Source organism: Opisthocomus hoazin, chromosome 15 (assembly GCF_030867145.1).
Source record: "Opisthocomus hoazin isolate bOpiHoa1 chromosome 15, bOpiHoa1.hap1, whole genome shotgun sequence".
Classification (NCBI taxonomy): Eukaryota; Metazoa; Chordata; class Aves; order Opisthocomiformes; family Opisthocomidae; genus Opisthocomus; species Opisthocomus hoazin.
The window spans coordinates 16,022,343-16,044,078 of NC_134428.1; the positions used below are offsets into that span (position 1 = coordinate 16,022,343).

The 21,736-nt window shown below is 41.6% G+C and overlaps 1 protein-coding gene across 2 annotated transcripts in view; it reads left to right on the forward strand.

Annotated features, from left to right (window-relative positions):
• XYLT1 (xylosyltransferase 1) overlaps window positions 1–21,736 on the forward strand; it is a 218,439-nt gene that overhangs the window by 133,000 nt on the left and 63,703 nt on the right. For both annotated transcript variants that reach the window (XM_075436455.1, XM_075436456.1), the window contains exons 3-4: window positions 12,785–12,957; window positions 13,605–13,807. In XM_075436455.1, the coding sequence (XP_075292570.1) occupies window positions 12,785–12,957; window positions 13,605–13,807 (376 nt within the window). The remainder of the gene's footprint in view (window positions 1–12,784; window positions 12,958–13,604; window positions 13,808–21,736) is intronic.

Sequence of the window (21,736 nt, forward strand, 5' to 3'; positions counted from 1 at the left end):
GATTAGAGGGATTGTATTAAAGATATGTTGGCTATGAAATGTTTAGAGGATTAATGCTCGATGATTTTCTTCTTAAACCATCTTTACTAATCCCTCTTGATCAGAAGCAGCTTCTGGAAAGCATTCCAGCCAGGAAGGAGAGCCCAGCCTTACCTTTCCCGTCTCCAGTAAAAGAGACATAGGTTGTCATATGCAGTGCACAGTCCAAAATTCTCCATTTTAGTCAGATCCAGAGTACTTATTGTCACTGGAGCTTGGTTTTTCCAAAAATGCGCATATTTACCTCCTGAACATTTTGCATGTTAATAAACAATTTTGATGTCTAAGGGTGGCCTGTGCAAGAATTAACTTCCATCCATTTCTCCTGTGTTTTGACCTGTCCACATATGTAAAAGTCTAGCTAAAGTAGTGTGGTGTTATTTATTATTCAAATGTTACTGTAACTTAGCATACCATATGAGTAATCTTTTGAAGTCTGCTAAAGAAACCAGTGTTAATTGCTTACAGTAGAATATATTTGCTGTTGGAAATGTCACAATGTAGTTATGTTGCATTCCTCTGTCTGACAAGTAATATACGAAGTGAAGACTGGTCCTCTTTTTCTGCTGTTTTGGGTAAAATCATTCACGCTCATCTTCTAAGTAGTGCACATTGTAGCAAGCTTTCTTGAAGAACCAGAACTGATCAGTGATAAAATAGTTCATGTGTTGCCATTCAGATGGACAAATGAGAAATACTTTACATAGGGAGTGTGAGGTAGGGCAAGGTAAGGTCATGTACTTCTTTAGAAATCTGAATTACACAGAATGAGCTCATTTAATGCACATAATACAGAGAAAAGTAAAATAATCATATGGATGAATGCCACTACTCAGGGAAGGCATGGCTCTTTGAAAAGTATTTAGTGCTCTAATTTCTGTCTAATGGCTCCCACTTCTGCTCATCAAAAGGACTTTTTCACCTGAGGAGACTTTGAGCAGTGGGTGACAAGCTGGGGAGCTTTAACAGGGAGGCTGGAAATGTTCTGGTCTTGCTGGGAGTACCAGCTGAGCTGAGCCTGGTGATCTGCAGAGCTGGGAGTGAATCTGCTAACACTGGAGCTGATGTCCCTGTATTGTGCTGGTTTTGCTGACCAGATATAATGCAAAATCACAGGTACCACAGGGGAAACCCTGCAGAAACAGAATGGCCATGCTTCTGCAGCTCCCTTACTTAGAGGAGATTTGCTTTGGGTCATTTGGGAAAACCATTGCTTACCAGTACCCTTTGAGGTAGAGAATGTTTGACAATAGTTACATGTCAGCACACATACTGAAAAATGTGTGCTCTGAATGCAGCAGCAGCATTTGTTTCTGTGGGTTAGCTAGTGTTTTAGGTGTGGCCTTTTAGTTTAAATATTTTGATTCCAATTTTTTCTGAACTAACCTATTAGTGTATACAGTGTGTGTATACACACACAAGGCATACATGTGTTTATGGTACATACACATACAGGAATCTGATGTTGCATGCATCTTTTATTGCCACAGTGTGAGATTCTTAAAAGTGCTCAGCTATGTCCCAGCCCTGCAGCTTTTGAAGTCCATAAAACTCAAGTCTAAGCATTCCGGAGGAAGCAGAGCCTGACAGCTTTGGAGTGGATCTGCCCAGACACATGCTATTTATGTTTTCTCTCTCTTTTGACTCTGTAGTGAAATTCCTGTTAATTTCACTCACAGTGCAACTAGTGTCAGCTAAAAGGTAAGGCTAAACTTTTACATTTTACAACACATGGACATGAGGCACAGGTATGCGAGTTTATTTTCGCTTTTGTTAGTCTTTTCTCGGTACCTAACTAGACCTTTGCGAACTGGCTATGTAAAATACCCATGAAAGTCTTGACTTTTTTGGCCTGTTTCCAACGTTATGTTCATCATTATCTTGGGCACAGAATAAAGGCAGATTGTCCTTCCAATACTGCATTTGAAAAGTAGGAGACAGATATAATGGGAATCTCAAAGGAAGGATTAATTTCGAGTTAGCAGACCAGATCCTCGTATGGTATAAATTAACTTGGTCCTGGCCTTACACCAGCTGATTATAATGATAAACTGTTCATTTCTTAAGAATATCCGGGGAAAAGATACTTTACATAGGACTTGAAAGATGACAGCACAGTAAAACAGAATGGGAAGACATTGATCAGGCAGGTAACAAACATGCTTTTATCTACCTATTCATTTCTTAGTAGTCTCAGTAGTACATTAATACCTCCTGGGAGGTTATGTGAAGTAGAGACTTATTTTAACTATATAAATGATTATGTTTTCACTCCTTATTGATTATTCATGCTGTGAGCATGACAGGAAGAGATGGTGTAAAGGTTACGGATGTACCAGTCTCCAAACACACTGCAAAACACAGACACAGGTGCTGGCATCAGAAGAGATTGTTGCAAATGCTAATTTGAGCCATGAGCATTGACAGAGATCTGTGGCTATGATGCTTGGGATTTGTTATGTTACTTTCTTGTTTAATGTATGCCGTGGTTGCTCTGTAGTAGCTGACTGGCTTTCAGGTTTCGGTTCCTTGAAGGATTAAACTTGCTGATGATATGAGGCAGAAGAGAAAGTCTGAACTGAAACAAGGACATTTTCTGTTTTCTTCTTGTCCTGCACAAAAAATCTAAACTCTTCTCCGGCAGGGAAGGGAGTGAAGTGCTTCAGTGTAGAGAAGAGCTGACTCAGAAGCCCACTGCTGGTTTTGGCATGAATGGCGGTGAGCCTGTCATTGGTGTCCAAGTTGGGATGTAATCTAGTCTGTAATTCAGGCCACCTACATCAGTAGTCAGTTGTCTAATTTAGATGCCTTTAGGACAAACTGCAGGGCCTGGGAGCACCTTTGGGCTTCCTCTAAATGGCCTCTCTGGCCAGTGTTGCCTCTACTGCCATCGCTTGAACAGCCTCTAGAGAGACCGTCTGTCTCCACTGACTGTTTGGAGAGGCTGATGTGTTAAATTAGGCACCTAAATTCTGTTGCTGCGCTTGGGCAACGTGAATCTCCCTACTGTCACTGATCAGAGGGGCAGGGGGCTGCAGGCAGCTCCATTGCCAGCAGCCCTGTCAGGGGCTCTCCAGGAAGGATGTGCTGGTGGCCAGTGGCCCCTGGCATGCACCAGCTAAGCAAGCTGCCAGAGGATCTGCGTGTCTTCCAGCGCTGCGCTGCTGGTTTTGTAGAAGCCAGAGTGCTGTTGGCATGGCTGTAGCTGTGCCCAGAAATTGCGAATAGTGGGTGAGGTTTTATAAATGCTTGGGTTTGGGTTTGTGTCATCGATTTTCTTGGGCGCGGTGGGATGACTTATCTCGTCTGACAAGTTCCTGTTCTCATCAGTTTTGGACTGTTGAAAGGAGCATCCTTAGCAACAATCAATGGTGGGTAAGATATCTAAACACATGCCTCATCTCAAGCCTTTCACTACTTTTTTTTCTTTCTGTAACCTCTCCCCTCCTAATGGGTACAGTGTTTCCCTGACAGCAGTCACTCTGCTGGGTGGGAGTCAGCTCTTGGGCCACAAGACCTGGACGGAGTGTTGTGCCCTGCAGTGAGCTTGCTGGGAGAGGAGGGTGGCTCCGCACATTAAGAAAACCTTCACACTTTGTGTTAACCATAAAAGACAGGACTGCTTTTTTTTTTTTTCTTTTGTCTGGAGTGTATTGGCACAGAAATGGCGCATTCAGGAATTACTCCTGATTTTGTTGATTAGCTGGTTGATCTCCACAAGTTTTCACTCTGAGCTGGGGCTCCTGCTCTGAATGGGCTGCTGGTTAGTCCCGAGAGCCAAGCTGGAAAAATACGTCTTTTATTAGAGTATTTTCTTAGGGCTGTAATGGTACAGGTACCTGTAAATAGTGGTCTTTCTCTTTTTTGTGGTTTCCAGGAGTGCTGCCTCCCAAATGTAAAGTCGAACTAAGGTATAAGGTGCAAGAGGAATGAATAGTCTTTGCAAGGAATATTTGTGTCTGATCTGCTTTACATTACCTTTCTAAAGACCAGTAATGTCACTGAATATAGTAAAAATAACCTAATGCTCACTTAGAAGGCATTTGGTATTCACCTTAATAGCACTGATCATGATGCGCTAATTGGCTGTTAATTGATATATGATAGCTATTATTATTCGGAAATTCATTCTAATTCAACATTAATTAATTTACTGTTGCTTTTGAGTGTTGTTTATTCATTCATGAGATGCAGTGGGAAAAGAGAGAAAATGCTTGGCTACCACCCTCCAGCAAAACTACAAATAATTGAGATTTGTCTCCCAGGAATGCTACCATTTTCATAATTAGAATAGGCAGAAAAGCAAGCTTGTTACTGAGATTATTGGCCTGCCTAGATAAGTATCGTACTAAATTAAGTTTAGTGTGTGTTGCAAATGCAGTATAGCGGTATCTGATAATTAGTTGGTCACTTGCAAATCATAAAAATGGTTTCAGTAACCACTCGAGACTGACTGCAAGACAGAGCAAAGTTACTTTTTGAAATATGGCAGGCTGCTTCAAACCAATTGCTCCCTGATTTTGTTTGAAATTTAGTGGATATAAACGTGCCGTCACAGCACACGCATGTGCGTGCATACATGGAACCTGAAGTTCTGTACTGAGATTGACTTTGAACAGTCCTGTGCTATCCCAATTGCTTCCACGGATTTTGTGATACAAAAGATTTCTGTCTTAGTTCTCAAGGTTCTCACATTTCTTTACTTACCATGAATCCTTCAAATCATGTGAAAAATGTCCACAAAGTTTTCTGGTGCAGGGTGTCTTTCTGGATTTGCTTAACAGGTGATACCTGCCCCAGTGGGTTCTTAGGTGAGTCTTGGAAGTGGTGCATGCAGCACAAATGTCAAATAGCTGTCATGGAAGGATGACAAAGCTGGGACGGAAATGTTTTCTTTCGAATTCCAAAACAGAAAATTATCTTTTATTTTTTTCCTCCTTAGGAAAAGATAGAAACAATTAATCTTCTTATGATCTAGCTGTGAATATGAAACAGCTCTACATGTGTCCTCTATCCTCCTACCTTCCTTCTTTCATGCACTTTATTTTTCTGTTCATAGACAAGGTAGGGATCTCTCCAGCACAAAGGTTGAAGCAGAACTCAACCTAAATCTGCAATGACAGCGAGTTTCCCTTTTCATATGAAATTCTGCAGGAATGCAGAGCTGCTTGTCACTTCCCAAACTCACTGCAGAGAATCTTCCAGTGATCTCCTGAAGGGAATTGTCCAGCTGTAAGGCAGTGGCTCTTCTCCTCTGACTGCCCTAAGTTTATACTGTCACCTTCTGAAATGATTAAAGCAGACTTAAAACGCCCACATCAGCAGCCCCTTTGTTCCAAGCCAGGGCTTCTGCTCAGCATGGAAGGAACATTACTGAAATCTGTCTCTTTAATGTTAAAAGGACTAGTCATTGAGTGCTTGTAAATTATGTCTTGCTGCTTCTCGCCTACCTTGCATTGATTTTTGCTTATGTTTTACTTGATCATATGAACTTACAGAGGATCATAAATTGATTCTGTAATTCATGGTAGAGTCGGAGAATGAAAAATGCTAGAGCGGGGTTGTTGAAATAAAACATTACTGCAAAAAAATTGAATATCCACTTTTCAATAGCAGCATGATTTCTGAAATTTTATCCAAATTGCTCAACACGAACTCACAGACAATAAGTGTGAGTAACAGCAAATTTAAGGAAATCTACAGAACACAACTAGCAACATTTCATTCTGTAAACCATAAGCATCTCTCTCAAATCCCGGTGGCCTGGGGACAGTTGCACAGATGATCTCAGCTGGTTTCACCACTCCTACTTTGCTAAGCAAGTTAAAAACCACTAAAAGAACCACATTTATGACCTATCTTGTTAATTATCCTCATCAGGAACTTGGTTTGCTTTGCTAGAGGTGAAACCCAGCCCCTTTTTGACACTGGCAGTGGATGCACTTAGTTTAGCTGGCATGCAAATGTGCTGATTCGCTGAGATGCTGAACACAATCAGCTCATGGCACTTCTTAGAGGTACAGGAATGCAGGCAGTGGCCTTGCAGTGAGCAGGATGTGTCTGTGATACACAGAGCTCTGTGTGGCCAGTTGGTTGTCAGTATACATATTCACCAGAATTGCAGATGCTGCTCAGCCCACTTTTTGGTGAATACCTTTATTTGCCAGAGGGGTCTTCTACACTGTGAATAGACCAGTGGGCATTTGATATATAAAAAGTAATAATCATTAAAAAAAAATAAAAAAATCAGTTCTCACCTAAAATCTTTTATTTCACTAAAGATATCCGCAAGGGCCACCATGGAAACAAATGATTTACAAGACTGGAGGTGAAAATAAGCATCCAAAGTTGGGATTAATGTTGCTAAAGATAGTTTTCTAGGTTCTGGCATAGGAAAAATTGCTTTCTCATCTAAGTATGATTGACACACATTGTGCTTCAGGAGTTAACTTGTCTGTGCAAGGTATCTTTGCTGTTGGAAGACGGAACATCCCCTTTCAAGCCTGATGGCAAATGAGGCTCTTGCTGTAATGGATCATTGGGCCTCAATTCCAGCAAGAGTTCTGGACAAGTCCAGATAAATGTTGCTATTATCAAGCCCTTGGACAAAGACTTCTCATCAGGTCCTGATGGCTCACTGGTAAACTGCTCAGTGAAGTTGTTTGTTGTTTTTATGTAACTCCAACTACTTCTATTACTAGGTCTGTTACAAAAATTGGGTTTTCTAAATGACAGAATGTAATTTTTTTTAGTCTTTTCACCATGTGAACAAGGCAAAGCTGTTTTTGCACTAACCAAAATGGAAAACATTTTCAGACAGAGCCAAGCCTGGAAATTTTCAACCTGCTGTGTTGTTATGAGTTGTGAGCAATTGAAAAGGAGGAGTTTATAGTGGAAATCTGAGTTTGGCAACTACCACTCAGCTGGCTGCTGCAGAAATGGTCCTACTGAAGGGAATGGGGCTGTTCCTTTGAGTTTAAGTAGGGACTGAAGAGCTCTAGCTCTCTGGAGTGATTATGGCTAGTAGTCCTGCTATAATGACAGGGCTTCTGATTGCATTTATGGAAGTAATAGCAGTAAATAGTGTGCTGAACTACACAGCAATAACTCTTCTGATATCCTCTGTCCATTGATTCATGCTATCATGGCAGAGTACACATACGCAGCTGTGTTCAGATGAAGTCAGCAGCATCCAGGTATCTGTGCACAGAAGTATTCTGTTGAACAGCCGGGACAATACCAAGCTGAGAACAGAATCTGATGGATTGATTTACAAAAAATGATACGGCTCACAAAATTCATTAAAAGATTGCTTCATGCTGCTAGAGAGGTTAGCTCTGAGTTTTATTGGTGGATGACTGAGCATAATGTGACACCACAAAAAATATGACTGTACTATGTTTATTATTCTGGCATTTAGTAATACTCCAGTAGTTGAAGATTAAGCTCCTAATTACAAGTATTGATTTCTCTGAGCTCTAGGAAGTACAATTTGAAAATGCACTAAAGCTGAGATTCTTCTGTTACCTGAAAAAATAGGTACGGGTTTTCCTGCTAACACACGTTGATGTCAGTCCTGTCACGCTTTGAGCAGGAAGCCAGAAGGGCAACTTTCACTTTTCTCAGTAAGTTTGTACATCATTTGGTCACAGAGCAAAATGCCACGTTTCATTTTCAGTGTAGGATAGCCAAATAAATACACGTTGATACAAGGGCTAGAAAACATTTGTTGCAAGCTGGGTAAGCACTGTCACTTCTGTTGAGGTTCCATGTGGCAGTTTCTCTGAAGCAAGGCAGCATGAGAAGTCACTCTTCTATCCATTTCCATTATGTAATGAAATGACAAATTTTGAGGAAGTTTAAGACAAGTCCTGCTGCTTCCAGGCCAGAGCTACTGTTTCACCTGTGCCAGATGGCCATAAAGAGCACACTCCACTCACTGGTATGTGCAAAGCTATGTCCAAGGCTAGAGCTGTGCTCCCAAGATCTAACTGTAACATAATATTCTTCACAGTTTTTATTACGTTTTATAAAACATTGATCTGTGTAAGTTATCCTAGAAAAAGGGAATTCCCTAAACATGTAGGAAATTTCACTCAACAGGCAATGCCAACGCTCAGCTTTCTGGGTCAGATGGGGTGCAGCTCCAGTCCTACTGAGACTGCCCCGAGCAACCAGGGCAGGAGGAGAAGATGGGAATTCTCCTGTGTTGGCTTGACTAATTTTTCTTGGAAAGGCAGATGGTGGCCTGTGGAGACAGGACAAGTATTAGCAAAGGCTGAGTGTAAGGAGTGCCACAGAGGGAAGAAGCTGCCTGTGACTCCTGTACAGGTAGACAAGAAGGAGAAAAGTGAACAGAGGTCTAAATACTGTCAAGGGCTGTTTGGGACCAGGGAGAGAAAGGTGATCTTGGCAACTGCTTTTTGCTGGACTGAAGCAAACTGAGGGCGGAGGCCACTTGAATTAGCACCCTGAGCGAGCTTTAGTGCGTGTGGCAAATGGCAATTTAGCGACGGCACTGAAGCAGCTATCAAATGCAAGTGCTACCTTAAAATCCTTTTAGATTATCATCACTTCTGAATGGTACGACCTTAAGAGAAATCATCTGATGCATCTTCTGTCCTAACACCCAGAAGGAGATGGACTCCTGCATGAGAGGCATGTTATTAATATGCAGACATTAACATGATGTGCAAGACCTTGGTATGCACAAGGTTTACAGAAATGCGTGGCTAGAGCTATTCAGATCTTGACATGGTTCATACAGCTCTGAAGTCCTACTCTATTTCTTAGTAAGCAGATACTCAATTATTTCCTGGCAATTTCATCCTATTTGCAAACCAGGCTGGTTCTTGATCAGTGGAGTAATCTGCAAAATACAGAGTGCTAATCAGTCATGGGCTAAAACCAGGGAAGTAACAGTACAGAACAGAAGTAGCAGATAATCAGACAGATGGAAAAAATACAACATTCTTACCTTCATGAAATTCCAGGCAGCCAAGAATGGGATTAGATTAAAGAAGCCATAACAGTATGCAGGTGGAAAATGGGTCTGTAAAAACCTGAACCTAAAAGAGGAGGGAAGGAGCACATGGGAAAAGACATTAGAGTAGGAAAATAGCAGGGAGGAGAATGAGTCGCTACAGGAATTTGTTAGAGAAACCCGACAAAGTGAAGTGGTGTTTCAGGTGAAAATTTGTGAGTATTTTATTTTCAGTAATTGCTAGATAAGTGATAGTGTGGGTATGGAAAGCAAGTTAAAGGCCCACAATATGGCTATTTTAAATTCCCCTCGCCTTGTACGTATCATTGCAGAAAGCCACTAATTTCAGAAGAGATGTATCCAAAAATGTAGTGAAAACCACTAAAAATATTTGAGTCCATTGATGGGACATCATCAGCTTGAAATCAAAGCAGTTTAAAAGGAAAATGGGTTGCTTTAGCAATAGCATTTGCCCTCCATGTCCCTGTCAGCTCTCCCTGCAAGCACATTTTTTTTCACAGTCCCTTTCTGTCCCTGTCACTGCACAAAAAGCCCTAAGCACATGCATTGGGAAGTTTATCGTCTGTGCGGGAGAAACAGTAGAACCGAGCATAGGCAAATGGCCATAATAAACAAACTGAAAATGATAGAAGAAATTAAATGTAAGGTTCTTCTAATATTTTAATGCTGTGCATCCAATTCATTGAATTACCGGTGAAGGTTTTTTTAAAGAAATACCGTTGAAGTTGTTGATGTCCCATTTAAAGTTAAGAGTGACTCATGGGGCTAGATATTTCCTGCTGGGTAGTCTGAATACAACTGGGGCAATGAAGTTGCATTAATTTATGAGCAATACTACTGTGGATAGACGTTCCTTGAGGGGCTGCAGAGAGATTGGTGTCTTTTTACATGGGGCAGTGAGCTTCTGGGACTTTGTACGCTGTTTCATGTTCAGTATCTGCGTATGTTCCTGGATAGTCACATAGCTGCTGCTTAGCCCCTTATATAGTCCAGAAAACAGCCTTATTGCAGAGAATGGGTACACCTCTTACACATACAACTTTCCTGGACCTCCAGAATGGGAGAACAGATTCTGACTTAAAGCAAGTGTGCTAGGGAAGCACTGCTGAGAAGGAGAAACTTGAAAGGAGGGTTATGGAAGATGCTGAAACCATCCTTTTCTGGGGTGCACTGTTCCCATTGCAGCAGAATCTCTCTCTCATGGTTGTCTAAAAGGAGGGTTTCGGTTACTCAAGGGCACTCATTACAGTTGGATCTAATTGTTTAGGTGACCTGAAACAATGCTATGCAAACTTTCAGTCAGTCTGGCTTTTCTGAGTTCATGCTACTCCCTTTAACAAGGAGAAGATACAACAAGAAGGATTAGGCAAAGGCCTTTTTTCTGTGTCCAACTTCCGTTTTGTAGTTAATACAATTTAAAAAGGAAAGTTTTTGGTATTGTTTGCTTTTATCAACATATGTTTCCAGTTTCCAAAACCTGGGAAAAAATGTCTTTCCCCCTCGCTTACTCTCTCTTCACACTTGGCAAACGTATTTTTTCTTGGTCCATGTATTAAGTGAGACAAACATGAGCATGTTTTTTTAATAACTGTAGGAGATGTTCTGGAAGGTGCAGTGGGTTCGTGGCTGCACTCACACTGTCTGATAACTGTGCCCAGGTGCAGCCCCAAGTTTGTCCTGCAACCTAGCGCAAGCCTATTGTGTTTCCACTGTCTGTGAAAGGAGTCTTGAGATGGTGGGTACATGGAAGTGGGAGAATGGAGGCATCCCAAAAGGTACTAATGTAGAAACTGGGTGCGACTTATCCAGATACACTCCTCAGTCATTTGAGGAAGAAACAGGGGATCCATGACAAGTTGAAATGAGGATGGTTGAGCTACGAGCTCCTCGGGGTTTCATGCTTCTTTCAAACCTGAGGTTTCGTTAGCTGGTAGAGGATCCACCTCTTATACTCTCAAATTTGCTGAAGGTCTCTTCCTGAGTCCCCTTCAAATTTGAGTCAGTCAGGAAATTCTAATCTCTAATAGTATGAATATCTGCCCTGGACACCTGGAATCTACTAAACGGCATCAATTTATCTCTAACTCACTTGAACACTTAATTGGCTTACTAGGCTTTTGTTGGGAAGGTAGGAAAAAACCAGCTTTTCTCATGGTATGGAAAAAAATAAAAGTGATTAATAGTTCCTATAAAAGAGTGTAAAACCCTATTCTGTTGTTTTCATGGGAGGGCAGGGGAGACACCACTTTCAAACAAAGCAGGCTGAAGTCCTGTCGCACCTGTGGTTGTGAGCCTGGCTGGGGAATTTTATTGAGCTGGTTATTTATTGAGAGCATAGGTGTGCATTGAGTTTGAAGTACTCTATTTGGCCAAAGCATTGTGTATGGTCGAAGGCAGGTGTGTCAACATTCTCGTGCAAAATTGCAGCTGCTGCTTTTAGCTGGTTCAGCTCATGCATGGCCATTTCCAAACCTTTACTTGTAGTAGGAAACAAACATTTGAGTCCTGCCCATGTTCACATGCATTTCCAGTAACTAAATACATATTTTGAGTATAATCAGAAGTTCAGACTTTTTGAGATTGTCAAATGGATTTACCTTGTAGAGGAAATAAAGTAACAACTCAGATCTTAGGACTTAGAAAAATTGTGCAGGCAGCGGAGGGTGGGGGGGTTTTGAGACAATGATATTGCCTTTCATTTAAAAAGGAAAAAAGTTAAAATACACAAGAGGAAAATTGGGGGGGGGACAGTTTTGAGCTTTGAGGCACTTTCCTTCCTTGTTCTGCTTATATTCAAAATTTCAGGTTCTTTCTAAATCATTTTTGTTGAGAAAGGTACTTACAAGGTCAGAGTACTGAAGAGGTTGTTTAACTGAAGAGTGAATGGTCAGGTTTTGGATAAAATTGTGTTTTTCTCACATTGTGTTCAGGTTTTTGAGCTGAAGAGCTGTTACACAAACCAAAACCAAAGCACTTTAAATTCCGGGGTAAAAATGTCCCTCCAGCCCTTCAGTTAATCAGTACATCCTGTCTTAACTTTACACCGCGGTGTTTGCTTTAGAAAATGGAGACCAGGAATTCCTCCGTTAAAATAAAAATGAACATAAATTTTAAATAGGATTGTAAGAGCCCTTCGCCTACCTGAAGAAGTGAAGATATGCAGGTTTCCATTTAAATGATCCTGGATACATCTGCTGTTTCAAATAAATACTATAAGTTGAGATAATCCTCAGCAGCTGTTAAGTAGCAGAGTTTCACCGGCTTCTCAACAGAGCTGTGCTGATCACGGCAAAGAGCATCTTTTGATAAACAGGGGGTTTCATTTTTGGGGGAGCAGGGGGGAAGTTGGCCTTCTCATTTTTTGAATGCTTTGAACAGTGCTTAGAAACTTTGAGGTGATTCATTTGAAGATGCAAATGTGCATAGCCAGGTAGAGCTTGGTTTGACTCATAAACATTTGGGTACTTATCCGTGTTCATCCAGACTTGTGCGGGTTGAGGTACGCAGGCAGGGCTGCGTGAGGAAGGCTAGGGTGGCTGCTGCCCATGGGGTGCTGACCCTGTATGGTGACGGAGGAGAGGGGTGCAATCATGATGGCACGCAGGCTCGCACTCCTCATGACTTCTCACTTCCCCTTAGAAGCTGCCTTTGAAGAAGGAGCTGAGGTGAAACGTGCACTGCTCTCTGTACCCCTGCCCTGTGGATACACTCAGAGATGTCCTGTGTTTTGTTTTCAAACAGGAAAAGCCAACAACAATGTACAGTGGGATGAGGACTCCGTAGAATACATGCCAGCCAACCCAGTCAGGATCGCATTTATCTTGGTTGTTCATGGCAGAGCTTCTCGGCAGCTCCAACGCATGTTTAAGGCTATTTACCATAAAGACCATTTTTATTACATTCATGTTGACAAGGTAATATATCACTGGTTATAAATTGCCTGTCTCACCATCTGTTAGTCGACCCATCTTTGTCATCTTCTTCATCTTCTCTTTACCTCTGCTGCATAGAGTGCCTGTCACTTTTTGTTTCTCCATCTGTTATATGTCTGGAGCCTCTTTTTTTTGTTTTCTTTCTTGTTATCTTCTCTGTGTAACAGCCTTCATTTCTCCTTATATGTCTAGGAGTATCTATCCATGTCTGTCTGTTGTACATTTAGTTAATGGTAATTGATAAGTTGATGCAGACCGACCGTGGTGGCCCACCAGACGGAGAGCTGACCCACGGTGCCTTGGGCAAGTTACTTTACTTCACACTGTAAAAGGGAGGTAGTAATAGTCGCCTTCTTTAAGAAAGCCCTTCAGGATCTACTGGTGATTAATTGTAAATAAGAGCTAGTTACACTTATTAACGATTACTGTAGTTGTAATAAAAGGAATTAAACAGGGGTCTCAGTACATATCCAAGTTAGTATTTTGCAAAAGAAGGTTATGCGCCATATTAAGTGAGGGCAAAGCAATAGCAACAGTGAGTCAAGAAGTAGAGTTGGTGGTTAGTGAATACAGGGAAGGACAATTTTGGACAGAGTAACTTGAATGTATTACTTTTTTCTCTTATAAAGCGATCCAATTACTTGCACCGGCAAGTTCTCCAGTTTGCCAACCAGTACCCGAATGTGAGAGTCACTTCTTGGAGAATGGCAACTATCTGGGGAGGAGCAAGTCTTCTGTCCACCTACCTGCAGACCATGAGGGACTTAATGGAGATGAATGACTGGCCATGGGATTTCTTCATTAACCTCAGTGCTGCCGACTACCCTATCAGGTACAATGAGTATTTTAAGAAAGTACATATTTTGATCCTAAGGGAAATATGTATTGAAGGATATAAGGGATGACATGTCCATGCTGTGCTGCAAGAAGCAGAGGTCAGAGGGGCAATTTCTTCTGTCTTACAGCAGAAGGCTCCTCTTCGTGAGGCTGGTGTCTGACAGCCACACTTTAACCAAGGAGACAATCACCTTACTGTACCCCATGTGTCTACTGCTTACCTAGGAGGGGCTGCAGCTGTGAGCAGGCTAGCAGCACTGGTACTTCACTTTCACTGAGGAAGCAGGAGCTGATGTATTTAGTCATTATTTCCAGCAAGGAGCACCTGCAAGAGAGGATGAGTAAAGTAGCAGGAAGTACTGGAGCTCAGCAAATGAACCCCAGGCATGGAGAGATTCCTCCCTCCCAGGGCTCTGAGCAAGAGTTTGATCTGATGTCTCAGAAAGTGTTGAAGATATGATTATAGATTCAGTGAAGGTAATGTTCTCCTCTTTCTTTTTTTTAGTACTTTTTCTGTGGAAGATAATGATAGTACAAGTGACAAGTTGCTAGGAGTCAATTGTACCTTCAGCACCAGCCGTTGCCTGAATATCTTTATTCGGATGGCGTCAGGCAAAGAACTTCACACAGCACCATATGACAAAGCTCGCAATTTTAAGTGAAATTATATTCTGTCTGGATTTACATAACTCAGGCCCCACAGCTGCATTCCATAAGGTTTACTACATTGTGCAAAAGTAAATAGTCTTTAAAAAACAAAAAAAAAAACCCTCCCAAAAATAACCCAACCTCCCAAAAGACAAGTGTCCTTAAACTGTTTGGTTTAGGCTGTATGAATTATCAAGAAGAGGGAAACAGGAAATTCTCCTTGTGACTTCTGTTTCCCTTTATGTTGAAATGAATTGATGAAAGGGGAAGTAACTTTCTTGGGTGATTTTCTGATGAGTGATGACATACTATGCTTTTAGTATGCATAGAAAATAAATATATTAGATTAGATGCTTTCACTGCCTTTCACTCATTAGGTTTCTGCAACATCTCTCCCAAAGTATGGGTCCCTTCCTGAGGCTGCTACTCAGACAGAGAAATCCCCGCTGAAATGAAAAATGAAAAAAACCATGAGTGTATACCTTAGGAAGGATTTTGTGAGAACTGACAAAAGGCTTTATTATAGCTTGTGCCCATTTCTAAGCACTGTCAGTGAAATGCAACACATTTTGGGGAGAAAAATTAGGGAAGAGCACAGGAGTCACAGAGATTGCATTGATATTGGAACATGGGCATTTGAATTAAGAAATCATGATATTTCACATTGCAACTGCTTTAAATGCTTTTGATGTCCAGCAGGAAGAGACCTAACAATTTTGACATGCTATACTTGCTTGTGAGGAAGAGTGTATAGTTCTCTGTATATCTCTTGTGTTTTGGGAAAAGCTAGCTTGTTATTCCCTATCGTTCACTTTCCTGGCGAGGAATGCTGCACTGGTGATAACAAGTAGAATAATGCAAGACCTTAAAGGAAGAGGTAGGTGATGTCACTTTGAATCAAGTAAGAATAATTGTAGGAGAATTATTGCTGAAGGTCTAGTATAATTATAAACTAGTTCCAGCAGATGTGTCCAGTAATCCTTCTGTGGTGTTGAGTCCACCCTAAACATTGTGTAGTTCTGAGGCCATGAGCTGTGGTGGTCTCAGCTGCTCTTAGTTCCCTGTGGAACAAGTTAAACCGCAAGACCAAATGGAATCAGACACTTGTAGATATGGCCCTAAACAATCACAGGATTTGTTGAGTAGATTGTGGTCAGTTTGGTGTTAATGGATTCTTTGTATTAATGCTGTGGTATCTTGCAGTCATTCAAACTCTAAACAAGTGCCATTCAGCTAGAAAAATTCCAGGCACTTGTTTCTTCATGGGGGAAATCCCTGAAGGTCATGCTTCTCCATTGCAGCCACTCTCAGAGCTGCATGGTGGGCTCTCAGCAGCGGGGCAGGCGTCTGGATTGCTCACTTCCCTTTCTGTCAATGTATTCTGTTACCAGAACTGGTGGCAACGTGCTGCTTCTCCACACCGTGCACTTCAACAAGAAGTAAAAAGCCTTTTTCAGTGCTACAACTTTAATGACAGTGACTTATAGGTACAGTTAAATTTTTTTAATATGGAATATTACAGCTATAAAACCTGGAAAACGTTATCTCATCAAATATGTATATGTCTGTATGTGTATAAGTGCATTTCATTTTCATAGTGGAGATGTGTTTTGGTTTCGGCTGCCGCTGGCAACAAAAGCGCCACGCGGCCGCCCCTCCCCCCGCCGGCATGCAGAGGAGAATGAAAAGAAAGAGGCAGAAACTGGTGGGTCGGGATAAGGGCAGTTTAACAGAACAGCAAACAGAGGGAAACAGGAACAACAACGGTACAAATAAGGAGAAAACACAACAACGAACCGTACGACCCAGACAGCCGCTCTCCCGAATAGCACTGGTGCCATGCCCCCTCAAGCCGCGCGAGCCTTCCTGCCGTGCCGCCCCCCCCACCGGAACCCAGCATGATGACACATGGTATGGAATACCCGGCTCTGTTTGGCCAGGTGGGGTCAGCCCCCACCCCCTGGCTGTGCCCTTTCCTGGAGTCTGGTGAAAATTAACCCTGTCCTGGCCAAACCCAGGACAAGATGCTATAAATTAATATTCTTTATAATCTTTAGGAAGGCATTACACCTCTGCATACTCCATAGAGAGCTGATTGTTTTTCCAGGAAATAGTAAATAGGGTTTGAGGGTTTTTTTCCTTCTTTCAGACCTCATGCCGTGATTTGTCAGATAATGGGCTAGGAGCTGTTTGCACTTCTATATTGCAGTGCTTTTTGCTAGGTTTCCCTGCATAAGAACATATGAAATATGTGGATTAATAGTTTTTATCCAGAGCTGCTTTTCATTAAGCTTTTGCTTCCCATCTGCCATTCCATCTGTAACACTGAAATCTTTACTATTCCTCTTCTGATAATAAAAGCTAATCCAGCCTTACAAGTCAGAAAAACACATTCAGCATGTGGGGTTAATACTATATGATGAAGCCTAAATCTGTCTGGGGAGCAGTCTGGTATGTGCAGAGGCTCCATTACAATTGCTAGGAACCCTTCATCCTTCAGAAGAGACGTCCAGAAGCAAATGTCAACGATCATACTGTATAAAGGCAGAGGGGAAAAAAATATTAGAACCATTTGTTTTGGGAGGGAAACAATTAAAAATATGTAAAATAAAACATATGCAAGCCAGGAAAATACAGATACCCCTATTATTCTTCCTCATGCCTTAGTGTTTAGCTATTTCTAGTAGTTACTGCAGTAGAAATTGCTGGCAAACAGAGTCTGGACATAAAGGCACCTCCAAAAAAAAATACTGTGTTCTCTTTAGTCATGAGGCAATATACTATTTATTGGCCTAAGTGAAACGGTGTGGTGCACTATCCAATCTTGACTCCATTCGGCTCTGTTAAACATTCTCAGCAGCAAAGTGAGGGATGAAATGGCTAAAGACAAACCTCTACAAGTGACTCTGAGGGGGAAGGTTGTGTGACTGCCCCTCCTTTTGCTGTGCAGCTGTGAATAAAAAAAAGGGCACGTCTTCAGGGTTCTCAAGAAATCATCTCTCTCAGTCATTGCATTCGTAAAGAAATGAAAGAAACCAACACCTTCTTTCCTTTTCCTTAACTTTTTTAATTTTATGGCATTTTCTCATGATTTACAGTCCTTTCTTTTGAGAGCCTCTTTCAAAACTCTGTGGGAAAGCTATTGATGTCTGTAACCTCTTAGTTTACATGCGTATCTATTTGCATTGTTTATTGTCTCTGACAAACAGCATCAGGTAGTCAACCTTATGTTCGGGGACTGAAATTTCACTCCCAACAAGGTGAACTATGGTAGAGCATCTATTGATGCTGAATGTTTAATGTGCATTGCAGGAATCCTTGGATAATGTATCAGGTAAAGTGTTGCACCACTTAGATTAAGAAGTTTAATGAGCTCATTTAACAGTGAATGTCATGTCAGTGCTTACCTGGCCGCAAAGCTTGTATAAAGAATAAACAGAATAAAACATTTGAACTATTTATAATTTACAGTAAATCACTGAGCCTCGATCACCAAAGGGATCACCAAATCTAATTGCCAGCTAATGCTTGGTCTTTAATAAAGGTCAAGCAAAATTATTAGCAGAAGCTTGGGGAGTGCTTCAGAATAGTAAGAAAATCGAGTGGCTTATTGTTGGACCCAGGAATGCAGATACGACTACATTTTCAATTATGAGCAATCAGGTATAACAAAGGAACTCAAAAGAAACCCAGTGAAACTACTTGTGTTTTGCTGTTTGGCACTGTTTTAGGGTAAAGGTTGCATAGTCATATTTTCCATAAAAGCCTGTGTTGTGAAGATGCGGTCAAATGAGACACATTCAATAGAGGTTCTGGACCGGAACATGAATGAAATATGTATTGTAGTACAAATAGCACCTGGGAAGGGTGGCTACAGACTCCAGGGAGTAAATGGGATGATCTGACTGGGACTGGTCCTTTAAACAGGTGCCAGTTTGGTGTAATTTCATCTTTGTCAGTCAGAATCACACTCAGAAAATAAGAAAAATGAGCTAGCCTATTGACTTGTGTTGTCCTCTGATGGTCAGGGTAACATTGTTCATGCTTAATAGCAATATTCATCTAAAGATTTAAATGCTGCTTTAGGAACTTGAGGGATGCCCTTTGAAGTAGGTAAACCTTTTTCTCAGGTCGATGTTTCCAGCCCAATCAGCCAGCGGCAGACAGGCAGTCTGACTCTGTCCTGCATTTTCTCCAGCAGACCCACACTACTGAATCTTTAGAAGAGCTGTTAGCAAAGATAACCACCCAAAATCAACAGTTTTATCTGAACTCCTGTCAAATCTGAATGTGGTAGACAGCCTAATAGCGATAAAGCTGTCCTTCCACTCATCCATCGTCTTCACAGCTTTCAGCTCTAATAACTTACATGGCCAGGTCCTGCACTAGGGCTATATCGAGGGTGCTGCCTTTGGATATCAAGAAAGGAAACTGAAGACAAAATGGCTGTGAGGAAAATTAATTATTTAAAATTCTTCTCCTCTGCAAGCAGCCATATGAAGTATTGGTCAATACGAAACAAAAGTGATAACTTCTGAACAAGGTCCCTGGGCAGCAACGTGTTTGCCAAGAGTGAAAAGGTAGGAGGGGAGGGAATGAGTCTTCAGGTTTTCATTCTGGTGGCAGGTGGAAATAATTATAACCAACAAGTTTTAAAAAGAAGTTCAACCTTTGGGAAAAATGCCTCAGCACTTTTTCAAGTTATTTTGCAGGTGCCAGAACTACCTGGGAGAACAGCAATTTCCTTGTTTTAGCCACTGGCCCAGATTCATCCACTACAAAACATGGGTGACTATCACTCAGTATAAACTACACCAGGGATGATTTTTGCTCTGGCAGATTTACCATGACATGCCCAGATTTCACCTGGGCAGTTGACCAAATGACAGAACCTTTGAAGCAGGTGACTGGGAGAAAAAACATAAGAGAATACAGTTTGCATGGAGTGAGTAAACCAGACTTGAGCTGTCCATGTGCTTTTGCAAAACTTCTCAGCTTTCACAATGTGCAGGCTTGAAATGCAATATTGGAAATGCAGGAAAATCTCTTCTTAGAACTGAAATGAAGAACTTCGCTTTTGCATACAGGACTCCAGCTTTGTGAGAAATGTCTGAGACCCAGTTGTGCCCACTTGAAGGCTATGAACTTAGAAATCCTAAAGCCAACAGGGCTGGTGGAAGCTATGTAATGGCAAATAGGATTGCCGAAACTGTTGGCTCGAAAGGCAGTTCCACTCTCTCTCGCGCTCTCTCTCGCTCCCTGACTTCTCATCAATTTGACTTGACTTAATTTAACAATTCTATGTCTCACTGAGATTCAGACTTCTGAGCTGTCTCTTACAGATATTTCCTTCCTGGCAATACATAAACTGCTTCTGGACATGAAAGACTGTATAAAAGAAACAGACTTTCCAGGGCTGAATTTGACCTTACACCCCATATGAAAGGCATCTGTTGTAATGCTGCTCTGAAATGGAGGCCTTGCCACTAGAATAATGTACCAGGCACTTGGCAAATAATGCAGCATTCTTTAAAGTGCCCTTTCAAATGTTATCCTGAACTGAAGCGCTGGTAAATCATATCTGTACATCTAGAAGGGAATACAGCACAGGTAGCTTTTGCAGTACAACATCTGTTAAGATGCCAGTGCCTGAGGTTTTTATCTCTGGTTTGTCACTGACATTGTATGCAGTTTTGTTTGCGCAGAGTATCTTTATCTGGCAAGCCAGACGTCAATCCACTTTTAATGCTTCACAAGGGAATCTTTTTTCATGTCCAAAAAGGAACTTTCACTGTTTTTCTTGAATCTGCATTCTCTGAGAATTTCAGATGAGCTTCTTTCTCAAATCCCTCAAATAACCTTTTCTCCTCCTCTTTCCTCACTTTGCCAGCACTTTGGCTTGAGATTTATATATATTTTGAAGGTTCTCTTTTTGGTTTGCAATCCTACTTCTCTGGTTTACTATTAAATTATCAGTGGCTGGCAAAGCAGTGGTTTTGCGCATGGTCACAAATGGGTGGTGTGAAATGCTGAAATTATCATGGCTTAAAAATTTTAGTTACATCTGGTATTAACAGTATTTTCTTCAACCTGGCAAATGCTACTGATGGGAGACTCACCCTTTCTCTGTGCAGGCACAGCAGCTGAGGTTACTCTTTCTCTACCTCCCCTTCAGGGTTTAAGGCTGTAAAGCAGCTTTTGTGTCTGGAGAATTGTGACATCTGCAGCTATTAGTAACTGTTTTGGATATTTAGTACTTCCAAAATGTTCTCCATAGCAGCCTCAGTCTGGCAACAGAAATAAAGGCACCCCAAACTGGAGACTGGTTTGGCTATCCAGGCATCTCTACAGTGCATGCGCATTTAAAAATGCATCAGTAAAGCACATTTTTAGAATAGCGGTATTACTCAAAGTACTCTTGTACTTGGCAGCACATTATCTTGTTGATTACTGTGCTAAACATTCAGCCCTTCTATGTGAACTGAAGCATCTGAGCCAACATCGGAGACCACTCAGAGGGCTGCCTGGCAGATGAAAGCCCCAGATGCCAAGCTTTACAGTTTGATTGGCATTGCAGCATCTGAGCACTTGCTGGGCTGCCTGGCTGGTATCCTCTCCTCTTCTGTCTTGGCTCTGGGGCTGCTCACAGGGAGGTTCTTCAGCGAAGAGCGAAAGGGTTTTCATCTCTTTGCTCTTTGCTTTCTGGATGGAATTTATTTTTACTTATTTATGACTGAGAAAAAAGTCTGTCTCCTAAAAGAGAGTTAAATGCAAGTCTTTAATGGATACTATTTGGCCTGATCTGTAAATAACAACAGTACAAATGCTGTGATAATGTGCACCATTGGTTCCTAGGCAACACAGTTATGTCTTTGGTCTTCAGGATGCTAGAATAATATCTAGAGTAGTATTTTTGTAAGGGTAACTGATGTGTTGGGGCTGAGGAAGGCATTGAGCAGTATGAGGGATCTTGCCAGCTCAGCTATTTTCACAGCTCCAGGGCTATATATGAAACCTGTTTTTCACTTACAACTTCTTTGTGGACAAATAGTCTGGGGTAACCAAGTCAAAAAAAAGTCTTTTGCGCAGAATGGCTCTTGTACTTTAAATCCATGGTTAGCAACCATCATACTCAGCTGCTCATTAGCTCTGTGGAGAGGGACCTGGGAGTGCTGGGCGATGAGAAGTTCACCATGAGCCAGCAGTGTGCCCTGGCTGCCAAGAAGGCCAATGGGATCCTGGGGTGCATTAAGAAGAGTGTGGCCAGCAGGTCGAG